At 39.3% G+C, this 19,094-nt stretch overlaps 1 protein-coding gene across 1 annotated transcript in view; it reads right to left on the bottom strand.

Annotated features, from left to right (window-relative positions):
• Positions 1 to 3,842: 3,842 nt before the first annotated feature.
• The window catches only part of mtbp (MDM2 binding protein), a 36,153-nt gene continuing 20,901 nt past the window's right edge, over positions 3,843 to 19,094 (bottom strand). Inside the window, exons 13-24 of the mRNA XM_085178751.1 lie at positions 18,338 to 18,451; positions 15,938 to 16,081; positions 13,556 to 13,649; positions 13,082 to 13,240; positions 12,491 to 12,586; positions 12,124 to 12,387; positions 11,854 to 12,011; positions 10,507 to 10,619; positions 9,179 to 9,292; positions 7,790 to 7,855; positions 7,657 to 7,712; positions 3,843 to 7,481 (exon numbers count right to left, since the gene is read on the bottom strand). Of these exons, the coding sequence (XP_085034877.1) occupies positions 7,674 to 7,712; positions 7,790 to 7,855; positions 9,179 to 9,292; positions 10,507 to 10,619; positions 11,854 to 12,011; positions 12,124 to 12,387; positions 12,491 to 12,586; positions 13,082 to 13,240; positions 13,556 to 13,649; positions 15,938 to 16,081; positions 18,338 to 18,451 (1,361 nt within the window). The 3' untranslated portion in view covers positions 3,843 to 7,481; positions 7,657 to 7,673. The remainder of the gene's footprint in view (positions 7,482 to 7,656; positions 7,713 to 7,789; positions 7,856 to 9,178; positions 9,293 to 10,506; positions 10,620 to 11,853; positions 12,012 to 12,123; positions 12,388 to 12,490; positions 12,587 to 13,081; positions 13,241 to 13,555; positions 13,650 to 15,937; positions 16,082 to 18,337; positions 18,452 to 19,094) is intronic.

The following is a 19,094-nucleotide window of genomic DNA, read 5'->3' as shown; positions in this document are numbered from 1 at the left end:
CTGCAAAAACATCCGCCTCCATGTAACCTATACACATGCACGCCCTCAACTCATGAAACTATGTACTCCCACCAACTGTACACAACCTTTCACTGTTTTTGGCAGCAAAGGAGAGACTATCCATCTACCCGCCCCCTTTCTCTCCAAGTTCAAATATGATACGCAGTGCAAAGTGCCAGTCTCTGGGAACGTGATGACAAACAAAAAAGATGTGGGGTGATGAAGGAATGCATGTGAGTGAGACAAAGTAGTGTTTCAGGATGCCACAGCCAAGTGCCCCTGAATGCATGCAAACACACACACATTGGACGCTCTGTGTTCTCCTCTGTACCATAAACCTGCACAGAAGAACAGGATAAGTGTGTACTTTGCTTTCTTGAGCACTCCAATGGATCCCAAAGGTACAGCACACTGTCACAAAAATAGACAACGGGGGTTTGGTGCAGTGATAATCCCGTCTACTTCAAACTACACGTAAACATTGTGTTGTGTCATAATATCATTTTATTCCCAGAGGGCTACTTCAGCTGAACCTGCGCTTGTAACAAGATATTCTGTGGACAATCAGGGAACTCAATGATGCACGGGGTGCATGCAAAATCCACGCCAACGACCCAGAGGAGGCATGTCCAGCTTTATTTTGCTCATTTGTCAGTATTATAGTCAAAATGTGTATGTTAACAAGAGGAAGGGGTGCAGGCTCTATAAAAGACAGGGAGGAGGGGAGGGGGGAGAAACCATTTTAGCTGAGGCACAGAGATAACACACATGTACACATGTAGGCGGAACATTAAAAAGCAAATCATTTAACTCTTTTTGTGATAAAGACAAGATCGAGTGCAGCAATAATGTAATTAAATCATGATGTGTAATGTAAGTGTATTGTGTTACAGATACAGAGACTTTGGAGCTAAATATTTTCTTCAGGAGACGAATTTAAATAGTTCACGCATTCGGCTGGTGCACGTCAGCCGAATGCGTGAACTATTTGTTAATGGTTTTGCAATATCATTTTTTCCAGGCATAAACAAATAAAGCTTTAAAAAACATTCATAAAGACTTTTTTCATTAAAAAAAATGCAGCATCCTACTCCAGCAGGACAATACACTTACAAAAAAAGGAAAGGGGGGGGGGGGGTTAGAGGACCAAAGCACTGACTCTAAACAAGAGGACACTTTCAGAGGTCTTGTGGAGTCCATGCCCCAGTGGGTCAGGGCTTTTTTGATAAAACAACACATCATTAGGGAGGCCACTTTGATGTTACCGCTTATTGATGTAAACTGATCACAGTGACAGACCAACAGCAGCAACAATCCCATTAAAATTTAACCAGAAAATTCACAGTATAAAAACTACATTAAATATTTATAAATACACTTCTAGCTGTAGAATAATGGAGCCCTCAGCAATTCATAAAGTCAAAGACGGTCATTCTTAAATTAAACCTCCTTGACCCTCCTCCCTTTCCTCACAATTTCAGCCTTGTTTTCCTTTTAACATAGTCTGTGGCCTTTATTAATGATGACGATAATCCTGCTGCGATAGAAACTGAAAAACTGAGACATAAAACTTGCTTTATGTTTTTTTTAAGCTTCGCCTGATAAAAGGTGCCTGATTGGTTTTAGTCTCAGCGAACATCAATCGGACTCTTCTGAAGGCCTCTTTCATTAGACCCATCAGTCAGACACCTACGTCTCATCTTGAATACAGAGCAGGTTTCAGTGATGTTTCTCAAATGTCAAATAATTCATATTCTAAAGAAGACGATTAAGCAAAAGAGATGTCTTTCAGCTTTTTCTTCCAGCTTGCTCCCCTGAGCTTCACCACAGGAGACCATCTGTTCCATCTAAGCTGATCCTCTGCATATCCTCCTTCACTACATCCATGAATCTTGCTCTTTCCTATCAGTACTGCACATGTCCAAACCATTTCAACATCTCTTACTTTTCTCAACCCGAGCTGTCGCTCTGATGAACTAATTTTTTATCTTATCCCTTCTGGTCACTTCCAAAGAAAATCAAAATAGCATTGTCCACAAACCATCATAGCAGGTCTCACTAACACCTTATAAACCTTCCCTTGCACTCTTGCTATTATCCTTCTGTCACAAATCAACTGACACTCATCTTCACCCACCCCACCCTGCCTGCACTCTCTCCTTCACCTGTCTAGTGGACTGTCTGTAGGAAGAATGATGCCAGTAACTTAAACTTATGTACCCTCACTACTCTTTGCATCCTCACTGTCACATACATGTATTGTGTCTTACGTCTACTGGCCTTCATTCCTCATCTCTCCAGAGCATACCGCCACCTCTCCAGGCTTTTTTTCACCTTCTCCCTACTCTCACTACAGGTAATAATGTCATCTACACACATCAGAGTCCACAGAGAATCTTGGCTGACCCCACCAGTCAACCTGTCCATCACCACTACAAATTAGAAGGGGCTCAGAGCCAATCCCAGATGTATTCCCACCACCATCTTGACCCACCTGTTACTCCTACCACTGTCTTCATGCATATACAGTACCACAGTTCCTCTCTTGGCACGTTATCACAGCGGTCTCCAACCTTTTTTGCGCCACGGACCGGTTTATGCCCGACAATATTTTCATGGACCGGCCTTTAATGTGTCGCGGATAAATACAACAAAATAAAACTAGTACCGGTACCGAAACAAAAAGAAGATTTATTCATAACACACGTGAAAAGACCCAGGAAAACCGAGTAAACGATCAAAACGATAACAAAATAACGCTGAAAACCGATAAAAACCCTGAAAAACATACATTTCACACCTGAGCCTCAACTCTCACGGACCGGTACCAAACGACTCACGGACCGGTACCGGTCGGAGGCCCGGGGGTTGGGGACCGCTGCGTTATCATACGCTTTGTCTAGATCCACAAAGAGTGGATTGCAGCTCCTTCTGACCTTCTCTGTATTCTCCATCAACACTGTGAAAGCAAACATCACATCTGTAGATTTCTCTTAGTATGAAACCGTACTGCTCTATCCTTAACCATACTAACCTACTGCACATCATCTCTAGCTCGATCTCTTTGCATAGTCAATCCATACAAGTTCTTCTCTCCTTCCTTAGTGTCCAGCCTCACATACAACTCACAACAAGCCTTTTCTGTTGCCTTTAGTGCCTCACTTTATTCCTGCCTACTATTTTCAACTCTTAAACTATCCCACTTTTTCTCTGCCAAGCGCATCCTTTAAAAATAGACGTCTTTCAGCCGTCTGTCATTTATAGCATTAAGATGTCTGATCATGGTTGGTCTACAGATTATGTCTGGCTGTGCAGAGTGGACACAATCAAGATTGTAATTTCAGCTAATGGCACCTCACTTTCATCAAGTCTCATAAAACATCTGGTGAAATGCATTTTTAAATTGCTGTTTTTGCCAGGGAAATGAGCGCTGTCACACACTGATGCACCCATTTTAAATCAGCCACCTACTTCTACTGACACACAAACACTTTGACTGTCACTGTGGCCTTTTATGGTCTCTTCTTCACTAATTACTGCTCTATAAAATGTACAAATCAAGTCATGTCAGCCGGTCTTGCGACCCGTTTTCTTTCACATAACAGTTCAATTACAGGTACAGAGAATCATTCCTCATTTGAGTGATTTTCATGCAGGTCAAACAAATCCTTCTGTGACAGTGTAGAAGTTTATAAAGTCCACCAGCTACTGTGCAACAGCACACTCGAAGCAGGACTCCAAAATTGGCAGCCATATTGATGTGCATCCAGTCATTTATTTGTGCCATTATTTTGAAGCATTATCTAAAATAACTACAGAGTTACCAGCCAAACCTGATTAAAAAAAAATAAAAAATAGAACACGCCCATAAATTTCAGTTTTCCAATTTTCTTAATGTCATCTCTCTTTCTTTTAATATCTCAGGTTTTTTAGCTGAGCCAACAGGGTATTTGATGGAAAATGGCGCATCAGAAACATTGTAAAGGAACTCACTCTTTCACCCCCCTAGCATTCAACAACCATGAAGCAACAGCTCAGTTTTTCTGGCTATGTGGTTTGGATATGCAGACCAAAACTTAAAATCATCTCCTATAAACCAAACTTCCATGCCAACGTAACCCTACCCAGAAACAAAACCACAGATCCAGTGCACTGTGTGTAATTTACAGTCACATTTTTTATTTTACGTTTATTTTATTTTTTTTCAAAGTACTTCATCGTATTTCAACATTTACTGGTTTCACATGATTTAAGACGGTAAGTAGTAACCAAGTGCACTTCATTGGTCATCAGCAGGTGGGAACACTTTTGTAAAGGCAGACGTTTTGGCCATTTGCTGTTCTGGAGCATGTTTGTGCCACAAATTCCCAGGAGTGGCCATCCAAGCAAAATCATTCCAAGATCAAACAATTTAATGCTCAGAGAAACTGCAAAAAGCTCAAGAGCCACTCAAACTCTAGAGGCCTCTGTTAGCATGGTAAATGTTAAAGTTCATGATGCCACAAATGGTGAAAGGCTGAACAAGTACGATTTGTTTGGAAGGGTTGCCAGAAGAAAGTGTTTGCTCTCTAAACAGAACAATGGAGCACAGCTTATGTTTGCAGAGTTGCATCTAACCACAAGACTTTTGGAAAAATGTCCTTGCAACCGACACGACCAAAAGGGAGATGTTCAGCCATGATGCACAGCACATATGGTAAAAAATAAATAACACATCATACCAACTGTCAGCATGGTGGTGGAGGGGTGATGGCTTGGGCTTGCTTTGCAGCCACAGGACCTCGGCACCTTGCAGTCATTAAAATATTGAAGAGTTCATGCCAGACCATTCAATGATTCAATCAATGATGCAAAAGACAAAAGCAAGAATGAATCAAGTTGTTGCAATGGCCAGTCAAAGTCCAGACATCAACCCGACTGAAATGCTGCGGCGTGACCTTCAGCGAGCTGTGCATAAACAAATGCTTGCAAACCTCAATGAACTGTGAGCGATAAAAATTATTTCCTGTACGAGTTTATCAAGTTATTGCTGATAAAGGTGAGTCTACAAGCTACTGAATCACTGGAAAAAACATTTTTCACAGCAGGCTATGGTCACTTACACATTCATCACAGGATATTTTTTCATTTAAAAAAGCAAGGGAAGGTAAAGTCTTTTGTGCTGATTATATTGTTGAAAAGATGGATTATCATAGACTTTCCTATTAGGAAATTGGTGTAGGATGTTGGGTCAGATTTAGCTCATAATCTGCAACATTTCACTCGCACATTAACAGTGGAGGGCCGAAATAATTTACACTGCAGGCTATTTTAATATTACACCATTTAGAAGCCAGCAGACCTCTCATCCCTCTTTTTTTTTATAAATCTGCTTCAGCCTATTTTTCCACATCTTTCTTCTTTACTTTCATTTTGAAGTTCCTGGAACAAGAACATCCCATGGCCATTAAAAATATTTATTTTATATGTTGCAACAACAGATGGCCAACTCATCTAATCTTTGCTGCACTCATTTAATGTTCCCACAGAACAAACCTGTAAATCATTTATAGTCCCAAAATCAAAACCAAGGCCACAGCATTACATTAGATTTTGTAGATATAATATCTGGCAGCGGAGTTTTTGCTTCAGAGAAATTCAGTTTTGTTTCTGTCCTCTTTGAAAAATATCTGACATCATCTTGTGGCATAAATATATACAAGAGAACAGGTTTCGGTCTTCATACTGGGAGTTTAAGCTAAGCTTCCCTTATCACTTAATCCCAAGGACTAACAATAAGAGTCAGTATTTAGTGCCTCGTTCTCTGCACAGCTACAAAGTATTTTCCTTTTCTGGTCATTTTTCTTCCACACAGCTTGTGTGACGCAAATGTAGGAGGGATGGTGTAAACTGTTATCTTTTTTTTCTTGATCTATGCACAACTAGTACATGTAGATAATACAAATATATCATCTACATGTACTCATACATACTGATGGTCCCACACTCATTCTGTTCTCACAAACACATATCTATGCACAGCATATCTCATTGATATGAAACTCAGTGCACTGATGTTGATAGGGTACCAGGTGGTGCTGAAATAAGTGCTACTTGACTACATTTTTCTGCTGAATTATGGCAATGATAGCATTGTCTCAGGCTCGCCACTGTTTCTCACAGTACTGTCATTTTCAACCAGTCTTCCAGGCTGTTGATTGTGGGTCAGTTAAAACGGGAAAAATGTAGAGTCCTGAAAAAGAAATCTTTAAACGACTGCAAATAACTCATAAATCTGTAGCTTGTAGAACCACCTCCAGCAGCAATAGCTTGAAGTAATCACTTTCTGTATGACTTTATTGTACAGAAAGTGATTTTTCAGATCACTGTGGAAGAATTTTGAACAAAATTATCTTCTTTATATCGATAATTTAGTTCATTGAGGTTTGGATCATTGCGACACCTTGATTTTTCTCTTTCAGCCATTCTGTTATAACATTGTCCTGGTGCATGACCCCGCCTGATATCGTGGTCGACTCAATAACTGCAAAGTGCTCAGGTCCTTTGGCTCCAAAACTGGCCCAAATCATGATGATTTGGTACTGATATGCTATTTGCTTTTCACCAGAGTGCCTCTGAGTCCAAACAACTTGATTAAATTATTTCTGTAACAGTACATGAGTCTTCCACACCATATTTGGCCTAGCAGGAGTCTGCTTCTCGTGCACAGTAATAAAACAGTGTATAGTCATCTTGTTCCACCAGATAAAGTAATACCCAGACAAAAATCATCAATCAGAAAAAGCTGTTTTGCATGTTAATTTGGGAATCAGAAACCTGCGGTCAGCTTCTCTTTGGGGGGAAAAAAAGTAATTGTGGTACCAGTTGTGAAAAGCTGGCTGTGAGTAGTTTTCTTTATAAGGATGGTGAAATTGTAGCAGTATGTTCCTGATGTGTTTTAAATCAAACCAAACTACGACAAGCTGGACCGTCAGTTATAATTAGCAAAGCATATTTTGCTGCACTGCTGTTGGCTTTTTTTTCCGTCCATCCAGAATGGGACATCATCATCATCTTTTTTTGGAAGACAACACCAACTGCAAAGCTTATTGTATAGTTTTCACACAGACACAGTGTCTTTCCTGGGGGTCAAAGTGCTCCCAAATGACAATCAAATGCATTTATTGTGATAAACAGGAAAATACAAAACAAAAAAAATCTGTACATTCATAAAGGCAAATTAACAACCTAACAACAACTGTAATTTAGAATAAAATAAGTAGTGGGGGTTAGAAAACTGCTACAGAGAAAAGACATCTTCATCCTGAAGCATCCATGCCTTTGGGGCTTCTCGGCAAATGCAGGAGGAGCAGAGTGTATGTGTATGTAGATATGAGTGTTTTTCTGTTCTTGGCTCTGGAGCAGCAGGAGTATATGAGGGTGGATGAGCACAAAACCAGGCACAAACAAAAGCTTAAAACGACAGGCTGCTATAGGGGATCCTGAAAAATGAAGGAAAACCAAATTAAATAAAGGATTAAGTTGATTAAAACAGACTTAATGTAACAATTAGAGAACCAATTAGGAAAGGCTTAGAAAGTCCAAATGTTGTCATGAATGTTTAAAACAAAAAACCCACAGAAAATTGACTTTTTGAGCCAAATTTCTCTAACCAACCTGATTTGGTATCATCTTTATTGTTTTGAGGTCTTCTCCAATACCCAATCAATGACCTGCAACAGAAAAATGTGATTATAAATGTGTGACTTGAAGAAGTAAACCAGAGAGACGCTAATGTTTGCAGCATTACCTGCTTAACATTGCTGCTTGCTGCCTTCCTCATCTCATCATGCAGACCCCGAGATGTCTTCAGATCCTGGGAACAAGCATCAACAAAGCTCAGTATCAGATCATTTCCAACTGGTGGATTAAAAGCTGTATTTTTCTGAGTTCATAATGCCATTATTTTTGACAAGATCTCCAACACCACTGGCTGAAATGTAGCCTCAAACCATGACAGAGCTTTCTCTGTGCTGTAAACACTCACTTTTGGATCTCTCTCCTGACCTCCTCTGTACATATTTGTAGACGAATTGACCCAAAATGTCTAGTTTGGATTCTTCACTCCGTAAAACCTGTTGCCACTGATTTCCAGTCCAGTTCTTGCGTGATTTGGAATACCTCAGCCTTTTCTCCCTTTGTTATGAATGGCTTTCTCGACAGGCAGCCTTCCACTGAGACCATTTCTGATGAGGCTTCAGTGAACAGTAGATGGATCAACTGAAGGGCCAGATGCATCTGTTAGGTCTTTGCTGGATTCGTTTCCTGTTTCTTAATGAGATGTCTTGGAGAACCTGTTTTTAGGTCTCTTCTTTTGTACTCCACTTGCTAAGTTTCCTCAGGTTTTTTTAAAGGACAGTAAGACATGTCGAGATAAGCCATATTTTCAGCCAATAGCTCTTTAGGAATCAGCTTGTTACTGCAAAAATAATATTTTATGCCTGTCAAACTGTGGTTTCTTTGGCATTTTGCTCTTTTTTTAGATTCAAGTAAAGAAATGGGAACACATTACGTGTTTGTGGCAAGCTGCTAGTAACAAAGTATTTAAAAATACAATTTTAAATTGATTCTTTGTCAAGTTTTCTGTTATGTGTAGACAACACTTGTTCATCCATCAAGTCAGGGGATTTTCTTTAACGCTTGAATGATTGACTGACCTATTCAGTGTGAAGTGGCTTAACAAACAAAAAACATTCCTCTGAAAATCATCAGAAAGCACTGGACTGAAAGTGAGTGAAAAAGCAGCCAAATGGCCAAAGAAAACCTTTGAAAGCCTGGAGAATTATTGCTTTAAGAAAAACTGGCAGCTCGAGACTTTTACACACTGTAAACATAGCTTCCCAGTAGTGTCTTACAAAAAGGCAGAAAATCTTGAAATTAACATCGATTTATAGCTATTTAAGTAAAGGATCTGAATACACTGTGAAACAAAAGCAGATGATTAAGAAACACAAGGAAGCACAAAGAAATTAAAAAGTGAGTAGTGAGGAAAAAGGCTTTTTTTAAAGGTTCCATTTGCTGGCATAGTAAGGAGGATACAAAACAAAACACAAGTCCTGGAATCATAGAGTAATACAAATAATGAAAGTGTCAAACAAAAGCACAACACTGACTCTGAGAGGGCAGTAAAAAGACAAACCTTGAGATAAAATTTCGAGATATCAAACAGTCTTTTGCTGCAAGCCTCAAAGCAATCATGCTCAGCAGTGATCCCATGGTGTTTGAGCGTTTTAGCTACTACCTCCTGCAACATCTGAGGACACAGACAAGACAAGATAGACACACTTTTGTATTAGTACAAGCAAAAACATTAAATCTAGTTCTGTTTATTCCCCAACCACCTAACGCAAGCCTGGTTCAGAGAAACTAAATTTAGCACAGCTCCCTTTTTAGAAAACCGAGGGATGTCAAAATGTCTCGACTTTGGGGGACGTCCTTACATGAAAACGCACGATTTTACATTCGCAGCATGGAGGAGCAAACATACAAATATTTCAACGCTAATGGCGACAGGATGAAAAAAAAAAGAAATGAAACAAACACATTCATGAAAGAAACAGATCCTGCCTTTAATCTTGTCACAACAACTGTTCTGAGTAAACACCATAAATTATTGTGAGAAATCATTGGTACCATTCAGTCTCACGAGAGGAGTAGAAAGACAGCTTTTAATCTCTGTCCTGAATAAACTGCTATCATTATTTTTCAATAGGACCAACTGTTCTTTCCTATGCTTGGGTTTGGATGATAAGTGTGTTTGCATAGTAATCAGAATTAGAACAAGTCAAGGTCAGATTGCTTGCTGTAGGTGGAACAAACTAAACTGGGAAGAGGTAGGTGTGCGTGTTCGATTGTATATGTGCATGTGTCCATTAATGTGTGATGGTGTCTGCATGCTGCACATAGAAGTAAAAGATGAGAGAGAAAAATGTGTCTGTGTGTGTGAGAATGTAGGCAGCAGGTGATACGATAACAGTATTGTTGTTAAAGTGGTTCTGCCGCAACATTGTGATGCAGCCCACACATTCACAATGATTGCATGGAAAATATTACACATTTATCTTTGCTAGAGCTGCTGCACAGTTCTCCTCTGTAATGGAAAAACTCTCCCAGTTCGTCGTGTGTTTATCTATCACCATCTGTGTAGGCCAGGTGGCAATTAGGCGAATTGCATATTTACTTAAGATTTTTGTACAAGTAAAAAAATGGATTTATTGCTAAATGAGTCGATATTACAGGAAAATTGCGGCTTATTAAGGTAAGTTCTGGTCATTAAAACTTGGCAGCAGACTTGAAATGCACAAACAACCGAGTCTATGGTTACATTTTCTGTCTGGGTTACATCGTTTTTTTGTCATCATTATTAGCACAAATGCTTTAAGAAATATTCTGTTTAAAAAAATGTAAAAGTAAATATATATTTTATTGTTTTATAAGAATAAAAATAAGATACACAAATGCTCTCACTCTGTTATGTTTCTGGGAGCGTGACTCTTTGGCAAGTTTGTCCTCGCTGTGTCCTTGATGCGTCTTCTGCTGTTGACATTTAGGTCTGTCAACACAAGCGAGAGTCGCCAAGCCTGAAAAGAAGTGCAAATAAGAGAAATTATTAAACAATAAGGCACTAAAGGCAACACAGTAAAAGTCATATAGTGAAAATAAAATGGAGGAAATAAGTCAATAACAAAGAACAACAGGTATAGGAACCTGTTGAACAAATATAGTTAACTTAAACTAAATGTTAAAAAAATTATTTAATTAACTACAAAGAAAATTTGAAAAAATTTAAATTAATAAGCGATTTTGTGAACCTAAAGAAAATAAAAATATACAGGAAATATCCTTAGTTTTGGTATCTCTTAGTTTGCTAAAACTTTTATTACAGCTTACCTGATGAGGCATTGATGGATGTGTTTATTAAAACCTTGGACGTCCACTGTGAGTCAACTGCTTTTAAGAACCTCTGTGTTTTTATTGTATCACCTGTACTGATGTTCCTATATTTGGTCTCTGACGTATGCCCTACGTATACTAACAAACATAATAATTTAAATAATCATTACAAAAACTAAAATTAACACAAACTATCAAAAACTACACTCAAACTTAACATGTTCAAACAATAAAATCAAATGAAATAAATCAAAATGAAACAAAACCTAATTATAAAATAGAAAGCTATAAAGTGAATGAAAGAAACAAGTATGCACATAGATAATAAAGATGAAGTGCTACCATACAGACAGTAAATAAACTGATTCTATTAATTCTATTGATTTGCTAGAGCCAAACCACATTAACCCACCTTTACAGCTATGTGTAATTCCCACAATAACATTATCCAACAGTAACCAAAGCACAGGTTAGAAAAAGTTTAAACAGCCATGTAAGTTTGCTGGGCCAATAAGACTTAGATAACATTAGATCTAAAAAGTTAAGATCTTTTACTGGTGTGGTCACTTTTAGCCTGATCTTCTTTCCATGAGCAAGAACAACACTGCTAATTTTAACATAAATGGACTGGTACTTATATAACACTTTTCAACTCAAAGTGTTTTCTTGTTAGTCTCCTTCATACAAGTGCTTTTTTCCTATGGCTAAGCATATTTAAACACATACTCCATCAGGGGCAACTCAGGGTTCAGGATGTTGGCCAAGAAAACTGGGAAAAGCACGCAGGTTGGAGAAGCCAGAGATCGAACCACCGACCTTCCGATTAGTAGGCGACACTGAATGTTAATTTAACCGACTTATCTGATCCTAACACAGTCCCAAGTGTTCCCTCCAATGCGAGAGTCACTTTTTTTGCTTTACCTGATGTCGGTCTTGTGGCTGAAGAGGAGGAACTGTTTACAGAGGAGGTGGACTGCGACCTGCTTGGTTGTCGTCGTAGAGACCTAATGGCAGGATGTGTCCCGCTGCTGCTGCTACTCTGAGAACAGAGGGAGTCACTGCTCTCGGACTTTGCCAGCCTGGATCAATCAGACAGATGGATAAAAACTCTTTAAAGCTCCTCGCCATCCATCCTTAATTTTATAATATCACCACGTAGCTGCAAACCAGGAGGGACATATATCATCACACCTCTTGTGAGGATAGCCTCCAACAATGTCTGCTTCCCAGGACCTGCGCTTGAGTCGTGCTACATCATTGTTCTGCAGAGTCTCGCCATCGGGCACGCTTCCTGGTTCTGACATCACAGCTGGTGAGGGAGCGGGGCTGAGGGCAAAGGGGAGGGCGCACGGTTCCTTGGAGCAGGTGGTTTGGGTCTCATACCGAATCAGACGAGATTGGAGCCGTACAAAGGCCTGGTCTCGATCTAAAGACCGCTGGTTATCCAGACAGAACCTACACAAAGAAGAAAAAATATTTATAAAAAGTAAATCTCATAAAAAGAAGCGTTCACAGTTTTGAAATAGCTGAACAGTCAATATACTTTAGAGAAACTTACTCTATGCCGTGATAATGGGAGGCTGAGGCTTTGCTGAAAGGCAGTTTGCTGACTCTCCTGGGAGAAAGGTCTTGTGACAACTGGAAGGCATTGTTACTGGAAAAACAAAGCAAAGAGCATGAATGCGAGGCATAGTCAGAAAGACAAAAAGAGAGATAAACTGCTATTTGTCTCGCTTCTCAATTTAATATCGTCTTCATCAAACCACATGAACAAGTCTGCCTCTCTACCCACAGAGTTTGGTCTGACACAGCCTTTATTAACACTAACTCATTACTGCTCCAGTATTTTTTGATTCAGCTCAATAATCTTCCTCCAAGGGTTGTAAGCTCACTGTAGAAGGTTAATGATTATAATCAAATCCTAATTATGTCTTCGTTTAGTGTGTGTCATGTAGATCCATCCCAGGAAGAAATACATATAACTGGAGCAGATGCCAGGCTACAGTGTGTGTATATGTTTCAGCTGTAAATCTGAAAATCTGCCAAAGAAAAAAAAACAAAAACTATAGTGTGTTCATATTTATGAATTTAACAGCTTAGTGCAGTGAAACTGGTGAGGTGCTACTTGAAATCTGAAAAATGATCCCACCCTCTGTTAATGGCCAGTGGCTGTAGCTCCCCCGCAGGCAGACCATCAGACGTGAAGTGTTTCAGAAGTTCTTTGGCATCAAGTAAAGTAGAAGAGCCTCTCTGGCCATCTTTAGGACCCAGCAGACTGTCACTAGAGCCTGGACCTAACAGACCAAATCTAAGGCACAGTCAACAGAACATAATAAAATGAGAAGATCAGACATTTTAACAGTTTAGAGCAGGGGTGGGCAACTCCAGGCCTCGAGGGCCGGTGTCCCTGCAGGTTTTAGATGTGTCCTTGAACCAACACAGCTGATTTAAATGGCTAAATTAGCTCCTGCAGTTCTCCAGAGGCCTGGTAACAAACTAATCATGTGATTCAGGTGTTTAGTCAAGGTGAGATCTAAAACCTGCAGGACATCGGCCCTCGGGGCCTGGAATTGCCCATCCCTGGTTTAGAATGAGCCATATACAGAGATCGCATCCCTTATACCTTCTCTTCTGGCGTCTCTTCTGCAAGTTTTCCACATTGTGCAGGACACTTCTCTCAGGCCAGTCAGACGGCAGCTGAGAAATGATCTGAAAACCTAAAATGAACACAACAAGCCATCCTGTTTACATCAATTCAATTGAAAACATCCATCATTAGGGAGGCGTTTTAAGATTATTTTTAAGAGTGGTTTTATGGCACACAATAATGGACACAGAGGTACACTCTCCTCCTACTTTACCAGCAAGATTTGAATAGAGGTCAGCTGTTACACTTGGAATCAGATGCTATAGAAGTGTTTCTCTCTGCTCAACCCAGAAGTGAGAGCACACAGTAGTAAGAAGCAGGCGTTATCCATCACTTTCAAATGTTGATGAACGAGCATTCACTGCTCCTAATAGAGAATAAAGTTGGCATTGCAGGAAAAAACAAATCAGCAACATTACACAGGCGGCTTTATACACTCACCAGCCACTTTATCAGGTATTAGGATGCTAGTATGGGGTTGGACTCCCTTTTGCTTTCAGAAATGCTTTAATTGTTCATGGCATAGATTCAACAAGGTGCTGGAAACATTCCTCACAGACCAGACAGTTACTGCATGTTTATCAGCTACACATACATGATGCAAATGTTTGTGTTGGAAAATCCGAGCAGATCAGCGATTCAGAAATACTCAGACCAGCCTGTCGGACACCAACTAATACCGCTTTCAAAGTCACTTAAATCACCTTTCCCCCTCATTCTGACGCTCAGTTTAAATGTCAGCAGTTTATCTTGACCTGTATGTTTTGTTTAGTGCATGACTGCAGTGAATTGCTGCCACTGATTAGATGTTTGCATTAACCCAATAAAGGGTATATTAGATGAACTAACTACATAACATAAGCGTTCTCCAAAATCATCATCTTTTACAACATTAATAATTAAACCTACAGTGCCCTTTGTCACTAAATACACAATGGACTGCACATGATAAGTAAACTTTCATTCGATGCTAGTTAACACACTAAACTCTTGGCAGTCGGGTCTCGGAACAGATCAGTTCTGAGGATCCAAAATAAAAGCAGCTCAGCTTTTTTCTGTGCGGACAGGACTGCATGTTATATCAAGACGGACAGAAATGTGATACATGTGGATACAGCAGGTTCTCTGACGAGATACGGGTGTTTCATGCAAAGTGATAGCCTAAGTCTGTTGTATGTATAAACCTAAAACTTCTGCTAGCACTTTGACAGCCCACACAAAGTCATTCACTCCTTTAGGCGATGTAGACACACAAACAGAGCAGACGTATCTAATGGATTGCAGGAAAAGACATTCCTATCCCCAAAAAAAGAAGGATCACAAGCAAAACAGAGTGATTTGCACTTAAGACTGTCTACACCACTACCACATCGTGTCTTGTGATTCTGAACCTTCCTGGTTCCACTTAACAAAATTCAAGATTATGTCTGTGCAATGCCCAGGACCACTAAAGCAGGGGGGGGGGAACTCCTCAAGGCCTGGCGTCCAGGTTTTAAATGTGTCCTTGATCCAACACAGCTGATTTAAATGGCTAAATTACATTGTTAGCATGTCTTGAAGTTCTCCAGAGGCCTGGTAATGAACTAATCATTTGATTCAGGTGTGTTGAGCCAGGTGATATCTAAAACCTGCAGGACACAGTCCTTGAGGCCTAGAGTTCCCCAACCCGTACTAAAGTGAAATATATGGTAGAATATCAAATTCAGAAAATACACTTTAATATGAAGGCCATGCTGTTTTAATGAAGTAGTGGCAGTTCTGCTGCAATTGATATTTAGCTTAATGAGTTAATGTACAATTATGGATAAATATAAAATCTAATAATAAAAAGATGCTGTGCAGAGACCGTAAACATAAATCCAAAATAATATTGCTGCACTTATGACCTAAAAACTGCTTCACATGTGGCTCTATTAGCCCCACAGCTATATATTTAAAACCAGCGCTGTGCGCACGTAGCTGTAGCTGCAAGCTAGGATTTGCTTTATTGTTAACACTTTATTTGCAAATTATCAGCTTGTGTTATTTCCGAGAAATGTCGTCTTATAAAAGCACATGTAGTGAATATTGATGATCTCTGAGGAACAGTTTGTTTATTATAGCAAACGTTTGAACCAGCATCAGTGTTGTTCCTTGTACGAGTGTTAACACCGGCTCAGCAAACTCGAGCTATATTTATCACTGAAGCTGCAAACAGAGAATTTCACATGAGGGGATGGTGTAGAAGAAGTGGCATGTGCATTGTACTGTATGTGTTTAATTGTGCGCATATAAGAAAACTTGACCAGCACACTATAGCTGTGCAGAGAGCGGAAAAAAACCCCAAACACAATATTGTCTTGTTTTCTTAGTACATACCTGAGCTTTTTGAGGGCTGATTGTCTGTCAGACAGGCAGCAGCAGTGGGCAGAGTGGAGTCAGCCTTCTTCAGATAATTCTCCCTGGCCAGATTCAGAATGACCTTCAAGTCATTGACAGGTATCGATGCTGCTCCTTTCTTTTCTAGACACAGAAACAGGGGTAGGTTTTGACTCTGTTTCCATTTCATTGTTTTTATCGCGCTGGCAAACTCACAACTGGTGTAAAAAATCTGGCATCAGTCTTAACGTTACATAACGAGCAGTTTGGTGATTGATTCTCCTCCAAAACAGGAATGTACTCATTTTACCCCAGCTCCACTGGGTACATAAAATAGTAAGCGGCTATTTTTATCTCCCTAAAAACAACTTAGTCAAAGTTGAGCTTTATAAACGGTTTATTTAAAAATGTGTGAAACATAATTATTGTAAAAATACATGTTTATTATTAGAAAATACTCACTAAACATTTATTCAAAAAGCTCAATATCCAAGCTCATTGTACTTCAGATTAGTTGTCTTAGATAACACATTGTTAAGATGGGTGTATCTGTAATTTTTGAGGTTTTATGGTTGAGACAGAGAGATCCAGTTAAGAAAAACAAAAAACAGAAAGATAAATCCTCAAAATCCTTGGCAAACACATGCATTAGCTTACAAATTCATTCCACACACATCAAGAGAAAAAGACAGACCCAAAATTGTGCCATTACACACACACATGCACACACTTCACAATAATCATTAAAACTTCCCACACTACAACTAACTTTTAGCAACTTACACGGACATGCCTTTTCCCCAATTTAATGCCAAGTCAGAATAAATTGCGATGAATTTCATTAAGGCCTGTGGTCTGTCAGGACTCTACACTCTGCTCATGGCCCTTTCAAAGAATAGCCCCACTGCTTTTTCTCGAGCCTGATGAATTTCACTCCACTTCCTTTAATCTGGCTCCACTCTGCTGGCGTTTCACTATCTTTGCTGCCGAGGGGACATTATGTATGTCTGTAAAATAATGATATTTCAAGAGTCTTTCAATGCACCAGCCTGTGCTAAAGGCTAGAGAGAACTGAGACTTAGAACTGACGACAGTTTGGGATGCTCTAAGTGGACTCCACAGCTCTTAGGTCCATTACATCAAATTTATATCATCAGCTAACAGTAAGGGCTCCTGTTAAACTAAACTTCTTTTTTCCTAGCCTACAGGTAGAAAAAAACCCATATGCACAGTAACTAACTACAGTACATCCATGTTTTTATTTCATTAGCTTCAATCAACTTATTTAATTTGAATAGAAACTAATTGCCCTTTATTGTCATTGTACATGTACAACTAAATTATAGGTGCACCACGCCAACTGTGCAGGGGTAAAAAATAATAATAATAAAAAAATAATAATATAATATAAAAAATTCCCAAATCCAGTCCCTTCTCTGCAAGATGTTGCTTCCTTTTTTTCTGCTTGAGGGTTTTAAACTTTTGACTGACATCTCAAACTGAGCTCACGGTGTTGTGCTGAGGGCTAATCTCTGTTATTATCATATATTAGCAAGCTAGCAATTCATAAATGCGCAAAGGAATCAGTGAGACGTGCTGAAATGTGTCAGTCTACAACAGTGTGCAACCACTTGCTCTTGTGTCGTAATGTATCTGATACTCACGTCAGCAGTTTTCACTTTCTGGGTCATCACTAACAAACGTGCCTCCCACCCAAACCCCACAGTTTGGGTGGGAGTTATTGTTTTTTTTTTTTAAACAATAACTTAAGTATATCCAATGAATCCAGCAGGCATGGGCGTGGGTTGAAATTTGGAATTTTTTTAAGTATTCTTCTTTTTACCCAGCATTTTTGAAACTTTAAAGTTGACCCAAAATCACTTTGAAGTTTTAGGTATTGAATTTTCAGAGAACAGGTAAAAGTACCAGTCTAATGTGCCAGTTCTTTCTGTTACTCTACACCACGGACATTAAACTGGTGCAGTTTTGCTACTGAAACTATCTGATACTGAAGTAAAAGCTGGACACAGAAACAACTGTTGTGGAAACGGAAAAAAAGTTGTTTGTTTTAAATTTGTGAGATTTGACTGCAAGACTCAACCGTGTCTTATATCCCAGAAAATGTAATGTAGCTACCTCTTGTACAGAAGGTCTAAGGGATCACACATGATCACACACGCTGAAAAAAGGCAACTTACAAAGTGTCAAATTTCAAACCACCTGCATAAAAATGCTCATACATAGAATAAAAGCAAAATGTTTTGTGGCTTAATCAAATGAGTTGATTCTAATCAGCTGATTCTGAGGGATCAGTAAGGAACTTTAGTCCAGTTTAAACAGATTTTATATGGAATGATCTAGAACTACAGCATATTCCAACTCTTTAAACGCTGTACTTACTAAGATATTCTTGAAGTGCCAGTTTCTGAACCTGGCTCACTCTTCTCTCTCTCCTCAGCATGTAGTCTCCTTGCAGACATGGCAGAGAGTGGAGGATGTTGCCTGCAGCAGCTCCTGATAAGCAGAAAAACAATAATGACATTTTTAAAGAAATCAGTAAGACAGCTGATATTTCTCTTGTTTGCGGGGACACTCGACATATTTTCCACAAAAAGTTGACAGAAAACTTTCACAGAAATGATGACAAGATATAAAAGGCAGCGAAGGACTAGTGAAAGATTCGTCTGAGCTGGGTGATGGGGTTGTGGAATCCGGTGTTTCTCAAGCAACTTTTCTCAACAAATGTTTTTAACTGTGTCATAATTATACTGCAAATTTGTGTGATGGAGTAGTACAGTGCTGTAATCCTGGAGGACTTATCGCAGTTGTGACAAAAGACAAACCTGTAGAGTCACGAGATGATTTATAAGACACAAAAGAAGACAAAGCATCCATTTGCAAATTAAAGAGTATTTTGTCTAATCTTCCTGTGCATGCAACATGTGACAAATGGTTTAAAGCAGACAATACTTCATCTTGTAGACATCAAGCATCGGAAACAAGTAGTTGGGTTAGTGCTCCAATATTTTGCAGCAAACATATGTTTCCTTAATTAAATTTGCAACTCTGTTTGAATGATTTTTCTAGCGCATAATTAGAATTTCACGATTTTGCTCAGGTGCACATCCCTCAGTATTTTCATTCAAACTATGCTGTG

Source organism: Neolamprologus multifasciatus, chromosome 11 (genome assembly GCF_963576455.1).
Source record: "Neolamprologus multifasciatus chromosome 11, fNeoMul1.2, whole genome shotgun sequence".
In the NCBI taxonomy this organism is placed as follows: domain Eukaryota; kingdom Metazoa; phylum Chordata; class Actinopteri; order Cichliformes; family Cichlidae; genus Neolamprologus; species Neolamprologus multifasciatus.
Note: the sequence above shows the minus strand (reverse complement) of the source record. Positions and strands in the feature narration are given on the sequence as shown.